General features: G+C 40.9%; 1 protein-coding gene across 2 annotated transcripts in view; it reads left to right on the top strand.

Moving 5' to 3' along the window:
- The window catches only part of unc5b (unc-5 netrin receptor B), a 250,678-nt gene extending 233,685 nt beyond the window's left edge, over positions 1–16,993 (top strand). For both annotated transcript variants that reach the window (XM_016992178.2, XM_062976259.1), the window contains 4 exons: positions 829–978; positions 4,598–4,762; positions 6,192–6,370; positions 7,316–16,993. In XM_016992178.2, the coding sequence (XP_016847667.2) occupies positions 829–978; positions 4,598–4,762; positions 6,192–6,370; positions 7,316–7,481 (660 nt within the window). In that variant the 3' untranslated portion in view covers positions 7,482–16,993. The remainder of the gene's footprint in view (positions 1–828; positions 979–4,597; positions 4,763–6,191; positions 6,371–7,315) is intronic.
- The last annotated feature ends 4,715 nt before the right edge of the window (positions 16,994–21,708 follow it).

Raw genomic sequence — 21,708 nt, 5'->3', positions numbered from 1 at the left:
ACGTATTCAAGACATCTTTTCTCCCTTGTCGTATTAAAATCTTTGTAAAGTTTTCTCTCTATAAACATGGATTGCAAGAACACTTTGAATACTGGACTTTCATCTATAAAATAGGACACATCACCACCATAATATTATAAGGGTTTGAAACTTACTGAGATTGCTTCAGAAAACTAAATGAAGATTTTCACTTTTTCATCCAACCACTGTCAAGCAGAAAGAAAGTGAAGGGGGAAAAAGAGCCCTTCACTCAAGAGAAAAAAAATATATAAATGAGTTGTATGAAACAAAATATGATGAGATTTTTGATGTTTTTCTCTGGTTCAGTGGTGTGAATTATGACATCCATCAATCCCAACTTGTTATGATACAAGTCATAAGAACAGCTGTAATGGATTGAAGAAGCAGTCTATCTAACTCAATATGTTGCTTACCAGCAAGGCCGAGAACTGTGTGAAGCTCTCCAGATATCACTGAATTGCAACAACCATCAGACTTAGCATCTTAAGCAATCTTTGTGGACTGGCAGTAGCAGACCAACTCTCACATCTAGCATAGAGAGATACATTGGAGACATTCAAAGCAGAACAGGAGGTGCAGTCAGGGCCCGAGTGCAGATGCTGGAAAAGTCCAGTTGTCATGGCTAGAGAAGGAGTCTCACTAGTGGCAGATGGTTCTATTGTGTCAGGGAATCCAGGTCCTGCAATAGGTAGGCAAGCCTGGGGATAATGGGAGTTGATGTGCAATATAGCTACAGGGCACCATCTTGGGGAAAGCTTTGCATCTTCTTTGATCTCACTGTTGCCCTCCTCTGCTTTTGTTCCACAGGAAGTCCTTGAATTAGAAAAGACTCTTGGAGGATACCTCTTGGAAGAACCCAAGCCCCTTCTCTTCAAGGACAGTTACCACAATATGCGCCTCTCTGTCCATGATATCCCCCATTCCCTTTGGAGGAGCAAACTCCTGGCTAAGTATCAGGTGAGTGTCTGTACTGCCAAGAAGTGATTAATATAGGAATGACCCTGTAAGGTTAAGAATAAGCTTACAATTCTTCACTTCTTCAGTCTTTCAAAATATTTCCTCCCTGAGCAATCCATATTTGTGCAAAGCCAATGCATGCACACCAGGTTTTTCAGAACCATTTTCAGACTGGTTCCAGATGTTTATCTTCTCAGCAGGAATGGCCCAAGACATTTTCTGCCTGAGGGCCCTTTCACATAGCCATATAACCCAGAATATCAAGGCAAGTAAACCACAATATCTGCTTTGAACTGCTTTTTATCTGAGTCCACACTGCCATGTAATCTGGTTCAATGTGAATTTTATACAGCTGTGTGGAAGGGGTCTGAGTTAGAATAACAGTGATGCTTCCTCTGCCCTCCCAAATCATGGTGCAAAGTTCCCAATGTAGCCCTCTAATTTAGATATATGATGAAAGAGAAAAAAACATACAAAGCACTCTTCTCTGACAATAAAAATGTGGTCATAAAAAGTAAGTAATTAGTGTGTTTATTAAAAATAACACCTGTTATATGTTGCCTGCAAGCCCTTCCACACAGCCATATAACCCAGAATATCAGAGCAGAATATCCCACTGTTTTGAACTGGGTTATCCGAGTCCACACTGCCATATATTCCAGTTCAAAGCAGATAATGTGGGATTTTATTCAACTGTGTGGAAGGGGGCATAGTCTGCCTAATAATAGGGCCAGCTCTTTCTCTAGATTCTTCTTTAGTGAAGTGGTAGAGCAAGATTATGTTTCTAACTCCCCAAGGAGATGCATTTCACCATACTGAGGATCCTGACTATGTGGCTGACTTGTTCTTTCCACATCTATGCCTTGTGATTTGTATCAGTGTTCTGAGATCCTTTTTAAAAGGAGACCTGAGTCCCTTTATAAAAAAGACCTGAATAATATCAATTAAATCACAGAAACCATTTACATCTCAGCCAGACTTACGTTACCTAAATGTGAACTCATCAATTAAAAGATGTAGAACTAAAGGGTTGTCCTATGGATTCCATGGACTGGTAAAAAAAAAAATCAATAACTTTTAACTAGAGCAAAAAATGACTAAACTGAAGCTATGATGCTTTGGACACATCAAAAAAAGATGGGACTCACTGGAAATGAGGATCACAGGATCACCATATGTTGAAGCATTTGCAACCAAAAACAATGACTTTTTTCTGGAATCGAGCCTTAACAATTGAAAAGCACTAAACAGCCTTGCTGGATCAAATCAATAGATAACATATTTTTCCCCCTTGTGGCCAACTTGATACTTTCTAGGAAGTCCATTAATAAGACTTGAGAGTGAGAATGTATTTATTTATTTATTTATTTTATATCCCGCTCTCCTCCCCCAGGGGGACCCAGAGTGGTCTTACACAATGGCATAATTAGATGCCACATATAATACAAATGTAGTAAAACCAAACATAAAACACAAATAAAAGCCAGTATCCAAATCAAATTAAAACAATAAAAACCATGTGACCATTACAACAGGGGCAATAGAATTGAGCCAAAGTCAGAACCAGTCCATGTTCAACTTCATATTAATCCACAGAATCCATCAGGTCATATCAACCCATATCCTAGGATGGGCCAAAAGCTTGGTCCCACATCCATGTCTTCAGCTGTTTCCTGAAAGACATGAGTGAAGGGGCTTCCCTAATTTCCCTTGACAAGGAGGTCCACAGCCGCGGAGCCACCACCGAAAAAGCCTTGTCTCTTGCCCCCACCAACTGTACTTGTGACGGAGGCAGGACTGAGAGCAGGGTCTCACTCGAAAATCTTAATCTGCGGGATGGTTCATAGGGGAAAATACCTTCTGAGAGGGAAGTTGGACCAGAGCCGTTTAAGGTTTTGTAGGCCAAAGCCAGCACTTTGAATTGTGCCCGGAAGTTAACAGGCAGCCAGTGGAGCTGCTTCAACAGAGTAGTTGTATGCTCCCTGAATGGCACTCCAGTTAATAACCTGGCTGCAGAACGTTGGACTAGTTCAAGCTAAGAACAGTCTTCAAAAGCAACCCCACGTAGAGTGCATTGCAATAGTCTAAATGAAACGTAACAAGAGCATGGATCACTGTGGCCAAGTCAGGCTTCCCAAGGTACAGACGCAGTTGGCTCACAAATTTGAGTTGTGTGAAGGCCCCCCTGGCCACTGCCAAAACCTGGGGTTCCAGACTCAGCGATGCTTAGGCAATCCTTCATAGTTCGAGGATGATGGTCCTCCATTTCTTGGAAGATGCCTATGCGTGATTTTTTTTTAATGTGTGGAGGTCGGTGCATGGTCGGTCAACACACAGTCTTCACAGAGTGAGGTCCCAGCAGTGGTGTGATTAACATAACGAGAGTGGCTTCTCAGTCTGTTGCAGCCTTCTTCCGCCTTCACAGCCATTGTAACATGTACCATGTTATCCTCCCCCTGCTCCGCCGTTGAAGTCTTTGGGTGGACTCAGCGATGAGTCCAGGAGGACTCCCAAACTGTCAACCTGCACCTTCAGAGGGAGTGCAACCCTATCCAGCACAGCACAATCCAACAAGTAAAATTACACAGTAGTCTGCAAGAAGCTCCTTAAAATGCTGTTTCCTGCTTGCCTTCTAGCTTGGAACTGTAATACAGAAGATGTTGGCTTTTTTCTCGCCTAAGCCTGTGTTCAATAGGGAGGGTCATATGTCCTTCAGGCTTGTTACTAAAAATGATCCCCTCCACTCTTCCAGCAATTCCAGAGAGCAACAATTTGCCATAATGTTACATTTTAAAGTTACTCTTTATTTTCCTGTTAATCAAACATAACGAAATAATTATTTTAGGAAAAACCATTGGAATGCTGCCAGCTATTGGTCTATGAGACACCTGTAAGTGAAGTTATCCTTTGTTATGTTAGTCATAAAGACCTATCCCCAATGGAGAGTCCCATCTTAGACAATGTAATTTGTCTATTCTAGCTAGAACTAGCAACTGGATTTAGATCAGTTATAGTTGCCATTATTGCTGCTGTTATTGTTGTTGTATTTTAATGCTTTTAAAATGTATATCCATAGTAGCTGTAAACAGAGCAAAACCCCAAATATGCAGCATGGTGATATCTTTATTATGCCAATCAAAAGTCACAAAATATATTATACAAGCTTTCTAATCTCTATGGCGCAGAAAATCACAGAGCTGCATCCTTCTTCAAATGCTAAACGTGTATTCTCCCTTGTTGGCTGTGAGGTAGCTGGGGACATAAAGAACCAAAGCAAACCAATAAAATGTTCTTCTTCATTAGTGGACACAGAGAAAAATTGAAAACGATGTCTTTCCATCACGTTTCCAAATCATTTTTACCATCTATGCCTGACAAAGAAGCCTGTGAAACTGAAAGCTTCATAACCAATTTTGTGACTTTTGTTTGCTCTAATGCAGGCATTACCATAAAGTATATTTTGTATTTCTTTATCTTTAGAAAAGTCTTTGTTACTGATGTGGGGTGGGAACTAATTACAGAAATTATTTTAACTGTGTTTATGCTCTCAACTGCCTTTACATTTCTATGTACTGACTCATCATCTCTAACTGTGTTTGTTGGGTTTTTTTCCCTACAGGAAATCCCTTTCTATCATATCTGGAGTGGCAGCCAACGGGCACTGCACTGCACCTTCACTCTTGAGAGATATAGCTTGGCATCCACAGAACTTACCTGCAAGATCTGTGTTCGGCAAGTGGAAGGAGAAGGGCAAATATTTCAGCTACACATCACACTTGGAGAGGTGAGAAAAAGAGGCAAGGTGGCAGAAACATGGTGGTCGCTGCTACAAAGGTATCAGATGGAACAGATTAGTGATCAGTGTGACTTCTCCCACTGGACAGAACAGAAAGGCAAAATCTTGACTGATGTATTTATGGGGGTATATCAGAGATGCAGTTTGAGCCATGACAAACCCCATCCCAATTTATAAAGTGTGAGAGACTTCAATTTCTATTCATGCCAACCCTGAAGACCATTGTTCTTATTGTCTGCTAGTGACTGTTTTGGATGCAAGATCTGCAGGACCTTTACATATAATAAAATAACTCATGTGTAGGCATTTTTAGGCCCTCCAGGAAATTCTGCTAGAATTTGATCATAGTGTCGCACTGGATGACCTAACGGTTCCTAGAGACGTGCCCTGTATAGACATTTCCTCGGTCCTGCAGTAACAGTCTATGGTATACTTACACTGGATGGCCCTTGTCAAATAGGATTCATTATTATCCAATTTTGCATATCCATGTGAAATTCTGGAATATATTGTTTCCCATATTTATTTATTTATTTTTTTTAAAAAAACTAGTTTCTTAGCAGTCAGGAAAGTCTGCACTATTTTCCCAAAGCTTTGGAGGGGAAGTCTTTGCACAGAAAACCTGGTTGTCAGTGCAAAAAAAAACAGAGCCTTATGCCAATGGTTCTCAACCTGGTTCCCGGATGTTTTGCCCTATAACTCCCAGAAATCCCAGCCAGTTTTCCAGCTGTTAGGATTTCTGGGAGTTGAAGGCCAAAACATCTGGGGACCCACGGGTTGAGAATCACTGGTTTATGCCCAATAATTCCTGTGCAACACTTTGAGGTGGTTGATTACAGGAAGACTACGGTCGAGAAGTATTTATTCTCTCCCACAACAGGGGGGAAACTACTATAATTATTTGTTCTTACTTGCAAGAGCAAAATACTTGAGGATTTAAATGTCTAGAAATCAGAAATCAGCCAATGCTGAACTGGGGAAAAAATAATACTAGAACAGTGAGACTAAGGCAATTTTCACACATAAAGCTCAAAATGAAATTCAAAACTCTGCCATGTTATTTGTCAGAAGTCTGATAGCTGTTCAAGGGGAAAAGAAGGTAAGGGAAGGCATTTGTGATGTGTATGAGCATTCCCACCAAATGTAAGATTTATTTCTGCATTGCAAACAAAACTGAATTGTAATGACCGAGAGCAGCTTGGCGGGGGGGGGGGGTGGTCATCAATAGAAAATGCTTCTGTGTTTCTGTGGCCCATACAATAAGCCATATTTATGTGGCAGTGACAATTTAGTTGAGATAAAACCACTTTCCTCAGAAGATACTTACACAAACAGTTACCAGTAGTTTCACAGGTTAAGTGTTGCCACTTCCATCTGATTATGTTCAATGAGTTTGCAAACTCACCTTGTGTTTCAGAACTCCAGCTCCGTCAATGCCTTGTGTTCCCACCCTGGCAGTACCCTGACAACTCAGCTAGGGCCCTATGCCTTCAAGATCCCTTTGTCCATACGACATAAAATCTGCAACAGCCTTGATGCCCCCAACTCCAGAGGAAACGACTGGCGGCTCCTTGCTCAGAAGCTTTCCATGGATCGGTAGGTTTTTCTTCCAGTTCTTTCTTCCTGAATGCCTCATAGCTAACACAACAGCTTAGGAAGCTGCTTCATTCCTCTCTTTCTCAAAATGCACACATATTCCAGCATCACCTCTCAGCCAGCCTTTCCCAGGGAAAGGTTTAGATGAGATTTGGAAACTACCTGGTTAGACTGGGCTACCGAATGAACCCTACACTAGGAATGTGAAATACTCAACCTTGATTTTGTTGGGCTTCTCACAATGTTCCTCTACTATCATTCGCTTATATTTGGTTATAGGAAAATATATGATTATATGAAACATATATACAGGCAGTCCCCAAGTTGTGAACAAATAGATTCTGTAGATTTGAGATATGGATATAGATATATGCATGCTTTTGATAGCATAAAGGTAAAGGTTTCCCCTGACGTTAAGTCTAGTCATGTCTGACTGGGGGTTGACTTTCTTGACTGAAAGGCTGGCAGAGTGGGGTGAGCTCCCGCTGTTAGCCCCAGCTTCTGCCAACCTATCAGTTTGAAAACATGCAAATGTAAGTAGATCAATAGGTATCACTTCAGTGGGAAGGTAACAGTGCTCCATGTAGTCATGCATGCCACATGACCTTGGAGGTGTCTACGGACAATGCTGGCTCTTCGGCTTAGAAATGGAGATGAGCACCACCCCCAGAGTTGGATACAACTAGACTTCATGTCAGGGGAAAACCTTTATCTTAACCTTAACTTTGCCGGTAAAACTGAATTGCCGTGTCACAAAACGATGCATGTCTAAATGTGCCACCAACATGAAAAGTTTGCAAAGCTCTGCACTAGCATGCCATGACACACAGCTTGGAAAGTTCTGGGTTAGAGAACATAGATTTTGCCGCCAGTAAGTGTTGTCTCTAATTCTTTTTTCTTTGTTTTCCCCCTTCCTTTTTCTTTTCTTTTCTTCTTCCTGCTCAGGTATCTGAATTTCTTTGCCACCAAAGCCAGCCCAACAGGGGTGATCCTGGACTTATGGGAAGCCCAGCACCAAGACGATGGAGACCTGAACACTCTGGCCAGTGCCTTGGAAGAGATGGGCAAGAGTGAGATGCTGGTGGTGATGGCAACGGAAGGGGACTGCTGATGTAGCTCTCAAGATGGCTTCTTCCAGCCATGGCCGAGTGGGGGAGAGAGGGGGAGGGGGAGAGAAGATTAGAAAGAAAGGGGGAAAAGCAGCCCTTGTTTGAAGGGAACAGAGGCATGCAATTGCCAAGAAGAAACAGAACTCCAGAAGGAGAGTGATGAGGGCTTCTTCTCCTTCTAACACTCCTCCCTCCTCAAATCACAGTCAGCCTTAGAGATCCTCATTGCTGAGTTTACAAGCAATCCAAGTGTTAAAAAAAGACTCCTTCCTCCTTCTCCTCACAGCCTTGGGATCGAGGCATACACAAGCAATGCATCCTTGGTAACCATGACTGCAGCCTTCAGTCATAGGAACCATCTCAGCTCCCGCTGCCTCCCATGGCATCTGAAAGGCTGCCTGAGTCTGGGTTGAGTTGTTTATTTTTCCTTTGTAATTTTTGCTTTGTTTATATTCTTTTCCTGCCCTTTGCACTCGCCCATTCCATGCCTTATTCTCTCTTATTTCTCCTTTATTAGCATTTATGCTTTGAAGAGTCAAGACTGCTTAATTCTGTCAAAGCTTCAAAGAACTGACCAACCCACACACACGTACACACACATACACACAAAGGAAAAGGAAAAAAAGGAAAACAGTTTCTTAGGAAACGCAAGTAATTTATTATCCAGATCTTTGGATTCATCATTTTTTAAATACAAAAGTAAGGATTTTTCATGTATGTGAGAGCAAGAGCACTCTGAAAGAGAGAGAGAGAGAGAGAGAATGAGAGACAGAGACGGGTGGGTTTAAGGTGAAGTAAAAATTAAATAATTACTACTTATGTGGTAACTTGTTGAGGTTAGGTTGATGGTATATCCAGAGCCTCATGGGGAGGGCACCTTTTATTTGTGCATTCATTTTTCTGTCTGGAGCAGAGTGGTTGCCAGAATTTCAGGATAAGATTACATATTTATTCATGGCGGAATTAACTTGTTTCTGAGAGGCTAAAGTTTCATCCCTGTGCTCACTGACTTGGAATGGAATGGGACTTACTTCCAAGAAGCCAAGTATTAGATTGTGCTTTACGGGGAAGCTTTCTTGAAAGAGAAGGTATGCGATTTCGTGATCTTTCCATCCCCTCTGTGCACAGATACAGCTGACCAAGCGTCATGTGGTCTCGCTTTGTTTTTGTTTGACTTTGTATCACCTTATTGTCTTTTCATTTTGTCCTTTTTATCAGAACAGAGTTCAGTGGAAGAAACTTAAGATGGTTAAGATCCAATCAAAACAGACCTATTAAGAAAATCCAAGAAGTGGGCATGGAGTGACACTTCAAAAACCTATACTGAGATAAGGAGAAGCACGCTAAGCACTTGGGTGTCTGGGTTGTCCTCTTGAGGTCTTTTTAGAAACAACCATATCAAAACTAGCCATCTGTGAAGACTAGAAATGTTTTCTGCGGTCCTGTATCTGAATTATTTGGAGCAAGATGAACAGTTTAATGAGGCTTACTGTCTTCATCAGTTTGCCTGTGGACAAGTGCCCTTCCTTAGGCCCCTTAGGTAAAGATAAAGGTTTTCCCCTGATGTTAAGTCTGGTCGTGTCCGATTCTGGGGGTTGATGCTCATCTCCATTTCTAAATTGAAGAGCCAACGTTGTCTGCAGACACCTCCAAGGTGTGGCTGCATGAAGCGCTGTTACCTTCCTGCCGGAGCAGAACCTATTGGTCTATTCACATTTGCATGTTTTCAAACTGCTAGGTTGGCAGAAGCTGGGGTTAACAGTGGGAGCTCACCCTGCTCCCCAGATTCGAACAGCTGACCTTTTGATCAGCAAGTTTGGCATGTCAGCAGTTTAATCCACTGCACCACCAGGGGCTCCAGGCCTATTCTACACTGCCCTATATCCTAGGATCTGATCCCAGATTGTCAGGGGAGAATTGAGGCAAGTCGTTTCTTGTGTGAGAGAATCCACTGTCCTCAAAGATGTTGCCCAAGGAACTCCCGTATGTGTTACCATCTTGCGGGGGGATTTTTCATGTCATCGCATGGGAAGCTAGGGCTGACACATGGGAGCTCACTCCATCTCATAATTCAAACCACCAACCTTCAGGTAAGCAGTTCAGCCGACACAAGGGTTTAACCCATTGTGCCACTGCAGCTTTAAACTGAAATATATGAGTCTCCACTGCCAGATAATCTGGGATAAATGGATAATCTGGGATCAGATCCTGGAATATAGGACTGTGTATATAAATATAGTGTAATATACACAAATATATGATTTGAAAAATAATAACGCTCAACTCAGAGGTTTCTTGTTAAGTTTGTGCGACACACCTACACACTGCTGCCAACACATTAATGTGTCGCAACACAGTTTGGAAACACCCGCTCTACTGGATAATCTTTGGCACATTTTTGCAGCATACTTCACATTTTTTAAAAGAAAATTCCAGAGATTTCAGGGAACTGCACTTTTAGTTGGAAGTTTAATGCACAATGTGTATGAGGTGTGTTTGCAAGGTGTCCACCACATTATTATTCTCCTTAAAAACAGGCATCTGTTATCATGTTAATTTAGTGGAGTCACTGAAAACAAATTGTATGGAGTGAAGATCAGTTAGAGGATGTGTGATATGTTTCTTTACTTTTCACAAAATTTGAGTATGCCATCAGATTTTTGGCTGCAGTGGGTGCAAGGGCCAAATACCAGGTACATGGAGACTCCTCCCCAAGCATTAAAAGTGGAATATGAGGACTTAGAATAACTGATATTTGACATTGACCATAAAAAGGCAATGAGAACCAGTGTGGGATAGTGGTTTGATTCTGTAGACCAGGGTTCAATGCTTTTCTCATCCATAGAAACCCACTGGGCAAATCACACATCCTCAGCCATAGATATGATTTTAGCTTTCACAATTTCTGGGGAGAAAGAATAAGTCCATAGGAAATGCAAAAAACCACCCTTCTGCTCTCCAGTGTGCATGCTGAATTCAGCATAAATGTTTCTTTAAAGTTAAGTCATTCATTGTTAATGAAAAGGCCACAACTGCATTGTGCAGTACAGTCTATATATCCAAAACCTGATCTTGAAAGTGTATTTATTTGATGCAGTATAAAAATGTATGTAGAGGTTTGGGTTGGGACAGGGGAGATTAAGCTGACGTCTACACAGAAGCATAGATCTCTGTGGATTATTTAATTTAGATGCTGAATGGAATATTTATCTATTTTAGTTCATGAACACATATGATCAATAATTGCAGGGTTAAAATATATTAAACCAAGTAGTAGCAATGGGAGATTCATTCAGCCATTTCTTTGCATCGGGTTGTTCCTAGTCCCTTGTGTTCTGCATTGGTTGTGACGTGGATGTTGCTCACATTTTTGCTTCTGCCATACAATAATATTTCACACTGTTACCAAGAACCTTAACTTTTCTACATTTTTCTTTGCTTCGGGTTCCTAATGAAAAGAGACTATAGAGGGAGATGTTCCTTGCAAAAAAGTTAGAAGTTGCAGGGTGACACTATCATGCTGGATCACTTTGCAGGAACTATCATAACAAGTGTGTCTAATATTTTGGAAATAGTCGTTTTCTATTATTGGCTGTCATTCCAAAGCATCTATCCGTATAGTATTTCTCCAGAAGTCTGAACTCCAATATTTTGCCAGTTTTGTCTGTTTTGCTTTTCAATGCCTTGGTTTTAGTTCTGTTTTTCATATATTCCAGGTGTATTAGTGGAGGAGTAAATGACTTAACAATGTTAATGGTTCAGCCCATCAACAATATGGATTAATCTTGTGCATTGGATTGTTTAATCAAAAGGTGGAAGCACATTGTTTGAGTTGCCTCAGAATGAAATAACTTTTTAACAAACAGGAGTCATCAATATGATGAAATCCCATATTAAATACCTGCAAGGTCTGTTTCAGAGACAACCAGAAATACAGTAGAAGTTGGTTTTAATTTGAGGAGTGCTCGTGGTTCACTTTCTCTAAATATTGCTGGAATACAAGTCTTAGCAATTCTAGACAATGTGGTAAGGAATCATGGGAGTTGCAGTCCAACAACCTTTGGAAGGCCATGCTGTCCTAAAGGTATGCAGAAACAGTCCAGCCCACCTTCTTTTGCTGGTTTACACGTTTCTAGCCTTCATTATTTCAAGTAGGAAGCTGCAGGCAATGTTTGTTCTAAAATTTAAACACTATAACGTGCTGTGACATCAATTCTGTTAATCAAACACCAAATTTTTCAGTGAGACTGGGATGGCAAATACAGACACCTATTTAAAACATATAGCAGCACTGTTTACCATTGTTAGCTATTGAATTTGCCAGACCAGACCATCATAGAGACTTTAGCCTTTGAGTCCCCCAAATCCCTTTGGGAAGATGGTGGCGGGATATAAACATTAAGTTATTAATAGCCTAGAACAGTGTAGTCCAACCTGCGGCCCACTATTTCATTGGCCCTTGCCCTTCTTACTGGAATTTTTTTTTAATTTAACATTTCAAAAAAATCGTTTACCGTTCTTACTGCTTACGAATATGTAATTCATTTTCTTTCTGGAATGTCTCTGGCCCTCACATTCCTATACTAAAGTTTGATTGGCCCTCGGGTAAGTAAAAGTCGGACCACACTGGCCTAGAACAACAACTGAAAAACAGTTTTTTACAGAAAAAAGGGAGTAGTTCCAGTAGTAAAATACTGATACATATCCATGGTTTCATTTAACCAAAACTGGAGGAAATGGTCTCTTTAGAAACATGTTAGGTCCTGCAAACGATTTTATGATATGCTTCCCCCAGAAATTACCATTGAGTTGCCAATTTTATGTCCTCCAACACAATTTTATAGCATGGTGGGACCAAAAAATCAAGTAATTTAATGCATACATGGCTTTCACAGTATAACAGGCTGGATCTACACTGGCATATAATCCAGATGATCAAAATAGATAATCCACATTATCTGCTTTGAACTGGATTATATGAATCTACACTGCCATATAATCCACTTCAAAGCAGATAATCTGGATTTTGTTTGGCAGTGTAAATCCACCCTGTATTTCATTCATTCTCCCTCTCTCCCTCCCTCCCTCTCCCTTTCTTTCTCCCTCCCTCTCTCAGTCTCTCCCTCTCCCTCCCTCCCTCTCCCTTTCTTTCTCCCTCCCTCCCTCCTTCTCTCCCTTCCTCTCTCAGTCTCTCCCTCTCCCTCCCTCCCTCTCCCCCTCCCTCCCTCCCTCCTTCTCTCCCTTCCTCTCTCAGTCTCTCCCGCTCCCTCCCTCTTTCACTGCATTAACTTTTGGTTATCCATTATCTTTCCAATTCTAGCAAGTGTTGTTGCAGGGTGTTCTTTTAGAGTCACTTACCTCTAAAAATAATAATCTGTCTGCCGTGTGGCACTAAGAACCGATACAGTTGCTCTTTCTCCTTTTCACGGTGATTTTCTGTAGGCAATAACTTTAAACACTTGGCATGTTGTAACTAGGCAGGAACCAGAAATGAGGGAAGGGGCCCATTCCCTTATTCTCCAAAAGCAGAGGTAGGGAACCTGTAGCTCACAGTATGGTCTTGGGCTCCAGTTTCTTTTAGCCCCTAGCATCGTGGTCAAAGTCAAGAGGGACAACACTGGGGGAGCTATGGGTGCCCTACCAGCCTCTTGGGTAAAGAGGAATTCTTGAGAATAAAAGAGACAGAAAACATCTACTCAGGGAGATAAAATGTGACTTGAGTTTGTGTCGTTACGGGGCTGAAATCAATAGCTCCTCAGGATTTATTTGCTTGACCCGGGAAGGCATTGGGAACCAATTGAGACTTCATGTTGCTATAATAACAGTGAACATCACATGTAGAAATTCCAGGACTGCGTCCTATTGGTTGACAGGCCATTTGTGACAGTAAAATGGAGCAAAAGTTTAGCTGAGACTCCTTAATTCTATAAGACATTTTTGTACAATGGAGTGTAGTCGAATTCCAATTTGTTGTCCAAATTAAAATAGTTCAGTTGGGTTGATTATTTAATGGTTAGCCAATTCATAAGTGATTTTCATTCATGTGCTAGATCTACTCTAGTTGAGACTAACAATTGAATGCAAGATTTCTACACAATTTGGATAATAGGAATGCCTTCTAGAGGTGTCGATGGTTCATTTTGAATAGTGTGTGTGTGCGTGCGTGCATGAACATGTGTTTATCATATTAAAGGAATCAAACACTGGGGTGGGAGGGGGTGTCATCCATTATTTACATCAGGCATAAAGTGACTTTTGCCAGCTATTCGGTTCTCAAGGCTTGCGGGCAGGGGGAATTAAGTCATTTGTAACATTCAGAAACATAGTACAGGCAGACCCAAGTTACAAACTTACAACCAACTCATAGTTACAAACAGGGGTGAAACAACAGGAAGTGAGAGAAATCAGCCCCACATAAGGGAAATTCACTCCTGAAGGAGTTAATATGGGGAAAAGGTGTCTCTACTGAAACTTTATCACCAATCCTTGTTTCCACAACAAGCCCAATGTTTCAAAATCTAACTATCATTGGGACAGAAAGTGAGGGAAAATCTTCTGAACAGAGGCACAGACAGCAAAACAAATACCACAGGGGTGTTAACCCTTCCCTGTGCTAGCCAAAGCTAATATACAGGGTGTTTGAAAAAGAACTCCCTATTCACCATTTAATTTAAATGGTGAATAGGGAGTTCTTTTTCAAACACCTTGTATACATATGATTGGGTGGAGTTACACTTTAAAAAATTACCTATTCCAACTTACAAAATAATTCAACTTTTAAAAAAATAAACCTGCAGAACATAATCTTGTTTGTAACTTGGAGGCTGCCTGTACATTACTGCCCAAATGATGTCACTTCAGATTCTTTATGGAAAAGGAACATTTCTGTTGCCAATTGTGCCTCTTAAATTATTGGAGCTTGATAAATATAAAACAAATCAGTATTTGAAGACTTATATTTCAGTCTGTGGATTTCAAATCATTGGATTTATACCCAAGAAAGAGGATGAAATGATTGTTTATAAAAATGTGTTGTCGAAGGCTTTCATGGCCGGGATCACAGGGTTGTTGTATGTCTTTCGGGCTGTGTGGCCATGTTCCAGAAGCATTCTCTCCTGACGTTTCGCCCACATCTATGGCAGGCATCCTCAGAGGTTGTGAGGTTTATAAAAAATGTTTATAAAAAGTCTACATCTCTCTGGATTAGGGGTGGAAATCATAGCTCTCCAGATAGTTCTGGACTGCAGTTCCCATAATCCTTCACAATTGGTTTTGAGGCTGATAGGAGTGAAACACAAAGCACATGGAGGGATGTAATTGCCCACTTTTGCTTTAAGGTAAAGGTTTTCCCTTGACATTAAGTCTAGTCGAGTCCGATTTTGGGGGTTGGTTCACATCTCCATTTCTAAGCTGAACAGCCGGCGTTGTCCGTAGACAACTCCAAGGTCATGTGGCCCCCATGACTGTATGGAGCGCCATTACCTTTCCACTGAAGCAGTACCTATTGATCAACTCACATTTGCATGTTTTTGAACTGCTAGGTTGGCAGAAGCTGGGGCTAACGATGGGAGCTCACCTCATCCCACAGATTCGAGCTGCTGGCCATCTGGTCAGCAAGTTCTACAGTATAGCGGTTTAACCCACTGTGCCACTGATGCCCCTTTCATCTCAAGGCACTGGTTTTTCTATATATCCGTTAAAGAGTTGTGCTTTCACACTGCTAATGTCAGGGATCTTCATATGCAATACACCATTCTGGATAGGCATCCAGATTTTTGGAACCAAATGATATTTTTTTTCCTTTTTAAAAATAATACAACTGTTTTTTAGAATGATTAGAGTGTTTGTATCCTATATGGCAGTACAGTATAACAATTTTCTGTCAAATATAGGTACTGTACAGTTGTTTAAACCACAAAGTATTTGGGAAAGATTTGCAGGCATTTCTTTCTTCCTACCCCTAATGTCTCGTCAATATTGGTTTTGCTGCTATCTTGTGGCTTTTTCAGCTAGCTGGGAAATAGAAAATAAGACTGATCTAAATGAAGCAAAGAGAAGGAATCCCACTTCCCTGTGATTTACCTTTTTATTTCTTCATTTTTTTAACCTCGTGTCATAGTTTTAATACCTTAAGGGGCTACAAAAGGTGTGGTGTTAAAAGGAGGCTCTGGTGTTTTAGTGTGGTCTTTTGTAACATCGTAATTTATTCTGGAGCTGCATTTAGTAATTTAGATGATAGGATGAGGCTAGAAACACAAGTAAATGTTTTTTATTTTTATCTGTGGGTTCAATCAATGGATGTTATTACCTTCCATGGAAACAAAAATTGCCCATACACTCTGATTCCAAAAGAAGAGTGTCTTAAAATTGTGGGCACATATTTCTTCCCCCTCCCTCCCACTGTCATTCTCTCTCCTCTCGAAGCTGTTTCTGACATTATGTTGTATGAGGGATTTTTGTTTTGTTTTGTCTTGTATTTCAATCATGGCCGCAAGGATCCGTGAATGTCTAAATTCGTATTTTTTTCCAGCAAACCAGGAACATGTTCCTGAGAACAGATCATTTGCCTTCCATCTCTGAATGTCATACGTAAATCGTACAGAGAGTCTGCTGAAACCTTTGCTTATTGTGGGCAAATACAAACATAACGCTGCCAGCAGGGAGGAAAGGGCTGAGAAGGGGAATGATGAATGTATAGGGACATTAAATCACACCCAACAGTTTGCATTGATTGCCAGGTAAAAATTCAGGAACTATAATAAAAGTCACCTACCCTTTTAGCAAGACTATGTTGGACACCTGTTTCAGTTTTATTCCTTGTCCAGATTTGATATTGTGTGTACAGAAGAGTACACTGATGTATGTGTCTGAACTTTCAGAACTAAAAAACTGGTGCAGGTGTATGAAAGATAATGCTAAGTGATTTATGGATGAGAAAAGAGCTATTTGTTCCTCTGATTGGGGTGTGTTTAGAGTATACAAGTCCCTGTTGTTAGTATTCTAGGTGTCTAGCGCCACGTCAAATGGGTAACAGTAGGAGACTTGGGGACTACCTGTATCCTCTTTCCCTTTGCTTCTTGTTCAGAAGACCATAGGTTAACCAGGCTGAGAGCTGGTTGAAAACAAAGGTAGGATTGGATGGCGCTTGTGGTCTCTTCCAGCTCCATGATTCTACACACCAGCCTTTCCCACCTGTTTCTTTAGGAGTCCTCTATGATCCCACGCAGCTTTGTAGCCTAGAATGCCATGTCATCACAGGGTAAAAGCAAATCGCTGTTTCCTTCAGCTGTTGAGTGTCCTTGGTCCTCTTGCTCTCTGTTCTATTTCCATATTTATACATCCTCTCTTTCTCTCTTTTGGGTGGCGTGGGGTCTGGAAGCATCCTCTACACACACATTCTGTTTATCCTGTAAACTAAGAACGTGTAAATAAGGTTTAGCATTCCTATTGTAACAAATTAATTTTTATGCAATAAATTATATTTCCTAGTCTAATAAAAACTTTAAAATTAAAACGGAAAGACTGAGCAAGTTGTTCTTTAAGCTTTACGTCAAATCCCTGCTGCAAAGAAAGGTGGGTCTCGAAATTGATTTAGCACTTCTGGTGGTGATGAGCTGGTTGAAGAGTTCAAGAACCTTATCACATTGGAATACAATCGGTTTATATCCATATGCATCCCATATTTTTGTAGGACTTGATGTATTGAGATGGGATGCATACTCTCCTCATCACACTTGATTATTACGATTCTTATGATTTGAAAATACTGTGCTTCGACTCATCACACCACGGAAGGCTGGCTTCTCCCAATCTATTCAAACTACCCCCACATAAAAGTCTATGATCTTTTAAGAAGTATTGTTGTGGATGGGATACATACAGATTTTCTGATCACACAAAAAAACAGCGCTTCAGCAACAGAAGAATTCATGGTTTTACAAAAAAACCAATTAGAATTATGTCTGAAAACAATCCATTTCTTTGATGTTTTGCAGATGGATTCCGACAGAATATTGACAGGATGGGAGCCATTCAAAATCATTCTCAAACAGTTACAGAAATGGAGTATTTCCTAATGTGATAAGGTCCCAAGGCCTCACAAACTGGGCTATGGGACCCATGTGTCTGGATAAAGGGTAGTATTTGCACTTGAGCAACCTTATACTGATAGTGATGCGAAATAATTGTCTAGTGAATTAGCATGGATCACATCTAGGCCTGAAATAGTCCACGGGCCTTCAAGCAGCAAGACAGACTGGATGTTGTGTCATATAGTAGACTTCTGGGCCAGCCTGAACCTACTGAAAGCCTTTATAATTCACTGTCAGTCTGTGCTCCTTCTCAGAAAGTGTGAAGCCTTAAATCAGTGTTTCTCAACTTGGGGGTCAGGACCCTTGTGGAGATTGCGACGGGATTCCAGAGGTGTTGCCAAAGACCATCAGAAAACATATTTTGGCAGAGAAGGCTGAATATCTCTTTGCCTGTCCTTCTCTTCCTTTTTGGAAGCAGACGGCAAATCCTCCCACCAATTTTATGGTTGGGGGTCACCACAACATGAGGAACTGAATTAAGGGTTTGTGACATTAGTAAGGTTGAGAATCACTGCCTTAAAACAAAGGGGAACTTTGGGCCCATGGACCTGAACTGCCTGTAGGAGGCAGACTCCATCCCACAAGAATCTGGCCTTAAACTCCTTCCAAATAATTTTTGTACTATTCCATTATCCAGGCCAATACGACTGGAGGGGGGAGCAGAGAGAGAAGGATGGTTCATTTTAGGAGGATGAGTTGAAGGAGGAAAACCTTTTCCCGCATTTTTGCTGGTTATTCCCACTCTCCCCTTCCCATATCATAAAGGAGGATTGTTTCCACAATGGGGTGGGAGGAATAACAGGAAAACGGGGGAAATGGTTTTACTCCTTCGACCCACCCTCCAACCCTGTAACAATGGACTATCCTTCTCTCTCTCTAGCACCCCTTTAGTGGCCTCTGCCCAGATAATGGAAGAGTACCTATTTTTTGAAATAGAACTTTTACATGCTCAGACCCCCCATATAAAAAAAATCTGGTGTGAGAAGAAATTATGACATGGCCAAACTCCATGGAGCCCCAATATCTGTAGGAATTAGTATCTTCCAGCTCTGACTTTCAAAAGAAATTTGGGATTTTGACAAATTTGATGTTTGTCCTGTAAAATATTAGACTTTTGTGAACATTGAACTTCCAGATCAATCCTGAATGCATACCTTGTTTCCATTGGTAATAATAAATTTAGTGTCTTTTTCTAAAGGTTCTTCTGCCATTTCTTTCTTTTATTAGCCACATGGGGGATTCCATTGAACCGAGGATCACAGATAACACTATGTTACATTATTTTTTTGCTTCTGGGTTATAAATGTCACTTCCTAATTGGTTCTATCATTAAAATAACATGGTAAAGGTTTATTAAACTGCAAAAACTTTGTTTTTATTGGGGGGGAGGGACAATGACATCTTGCAGCACATTTTGTATAGTTTTTCAATGAATATCTCATTGAGTCTCAACCAATTCAGTTTCTAGAGTATAACAACTACTTTCAAAGTAAGGACTGCACAATTAAACAGGAAATTACACTTTCAAACCAGGAAGAGGATTTTTTTTTCCAAATTTTGTTGCAGTGTAAGATGATTCCCAATACTAACTAACCTTACTACAATAAATTTATTGCTTTAGTTATGGTTTACATAAGATAGCTTACCTGCTAGATTTCCATCTCAGAAAAATATTTTCCTTTCCAGTCTCTCTTTGAAACAATATAATTGTTTTCTCAACTATAGTGCTGGAACAACTACTATAATCAAGTCGTACTGAACAAAGGCCAATTAATAGTCCCAACCAGAGTAGACCAGGGACTCTTTCACACTTCACACTTTTGATTACATTTTTGACCCACGGTGGTAAAATGGGTTAAACCCTTGTGTCGGCTGGACTGCTGACCTGAAGGTTGCATTGCTGACCTGAAGGTTGCCAGTTCAAATCCACTGGATGAGGTGAACACCCATCTGTCGGCTCTAGCTTGTGGGGACATGAGAGAAGCCTCCCAGCAGGATGGTAACAGAACTGGACGCCTCCTGGGCAATATCTCTGTAGACGGCCAATTCTCTCACACCGGAAGCTACTTGTAGTATGTTCACAAGTTGCTTCTGACACAATTAAAAATGACATTTTAATCTGCCATGGTTCTAACCTATAGAAACCTGAGGTTTTCAGTCTGCAAAGGCATACCTGGCATTTCCTACCAGAAAGCTATAGTACATCACTACAGTACAAATTCCAGGATTCTACAGCATGTGGCCATTGCAACTGAAGAGGAAACAATGTGCTATAATTCTGCAGTGTGAAAGGCCCCTATTGAGAAGTGGAATTCATATAAGTCCTAATTTAATACATTCCAAATGATTAAATTGATCTACTCAAGTTAAGACTAGATTTTTTTTCGTGTCAGGAGTGACTTGAGAAACTGCAAGTCGCTTCTGGTGTGAGAGAATTGGCCATCCACAAGAACGTTGCCTAAGGGATGGCTGGATGTTTTGCTGTTTTACCATCCTTGTGGGAGGCTTCTTTCATGTCTCCACATGGGGCTGGAGCTAATAGAGAGAGCTCATCCATGCTCTAACTGGGTTGGATTCGAACCGACAACCTTCAGGTCAGCAACCCAACCTTCAAGTCATAAGTCCTGCTGGCACAAAGGTCTAACTGTGCCACCGAGGGCTCACCCAGTGAGACTAGATGGATTTAGGGCATTATATCCTATTATGATGACTACTCAAAACAGGAAGGATTTAAGTACCTTGTTTGTCACTACAACAGGTCTACACAAGATGGCAGCATTGCTCTGCTGTCATCATTTGCTATATGGCTTTCATTAGGTTCAGTCTCAAATACAATGAAAAATACAATGAAAATGGGATGGGAACAGGAGGATCATTCCATCACTCATGTTTGATCACAATTCACAACCAAGCATCTATTAAACATTTATTATATTACACTGCTGTCTAAAACTTTGAGTAAGATTAGATGGGGTCAGGCAGAGCACATAGAGGGTGAAGAACAATTCCCAAGCAAGTTTACTTTTGTTTAGGTACAGGATTTCCCCTGACATTAAGTCCAGTCATGTCCGACTCTGGGGGCTAATGCTCATCTCCATTTCTAAGCCAAAGAGCCAGTATTGTCCATAGATGCCTCGAAGGTCATGTGGCCGGAATGACTGCATGGAGCGCCGTTACTTTCCCACCAAAGCGGTACCTATTGACATACTCACATTTGCATGTTTTTGAAATGCTAGTTTGGCAGAAGCTGGCGTTAATAGCGAGAGCTCACCCCGCTCCCCAGATTCAAACCTGGCAACTTTTTGGTCAGCAAGTTCAGCAGCTCAGCAGTTTAACCCACTGCACCACCGCAGCCTCCATTTACTTTTGTAATGCATCGGAAATGGTGCATTACAGACAATCAACATGTTTTTAAAAGTATATCTTATTTTTGTGTGTGTCAGAAATAGTGACAAAAAAGAGTTTCAGACAGTGTGCAAAGGAAAGATATGTTGGCTGCAGCTGAATGATGTGGCACCTAATAAAATAAAATGTATCCAGAGGAAAACAATCAAGATAATACGTTGCTGTGAATCTTTCAGGCTGTAAGGCCATGTTCCAAAAGCTTTCTCTCCTGACATTTTGCCCACATCTGTGGCAGGCATCCTCAGAGGTTGTGAGGTACTACCCTGAAGAATACAAAATAAAGGGTAAAGGTTTTCCCTTGACATTAAGTCTAGTTGTGTCCGACTCTGGGGATCAATGCTCATCTCAATTTCTAAGCCGAATATCTTGCGCTGTCCATAGACACCTGCTAGGTCATGTGGCGAGCATGACTGCATGGAGTGCTGTTACCTACCCACAGAAGCAGTACCTATTGATCTACTCACATTTGCATGTTTTTGAACTACCAGGTTGGCAGAAGCTGGGGCTAATAGCGGGAGCTCACTCCATTCCTGGGATTCAAATCGCCTATCTTTTTTTATTAATTTATTTTTATTAAGGAAAAGTTTCAGCTACATAAAAAGTGGGTGAACAATAAAATTCAAAGAGAAAAGTAGGAAAAGATAGAAGAGAAGAGAGAGAGAAAACCCCTAAACTAAAAAGGTATTGTTCGTGACTTCCGTTCTTCTTCCTTCCGTTTATTGTTTCTTTTATC

Source organism: Anolis carolinensis, chromosome 3 (genome assembly GCF_035594765.1).
Source record: "Anolis carolinensis isolate JA03-04 chromosome 3, rAnoCar3.1.pri, whole genome shotgun sequence".
Classification (NCBI taxonomy): Eukaryota; Metazoa; Chordata; class Lepidosauria; order Squamata; family Dactyloidae; genus Anolis; species Anolis carolinensis.
This window is presented reverse-complemented; position numbering and strand designations above follow the sequence as displayed.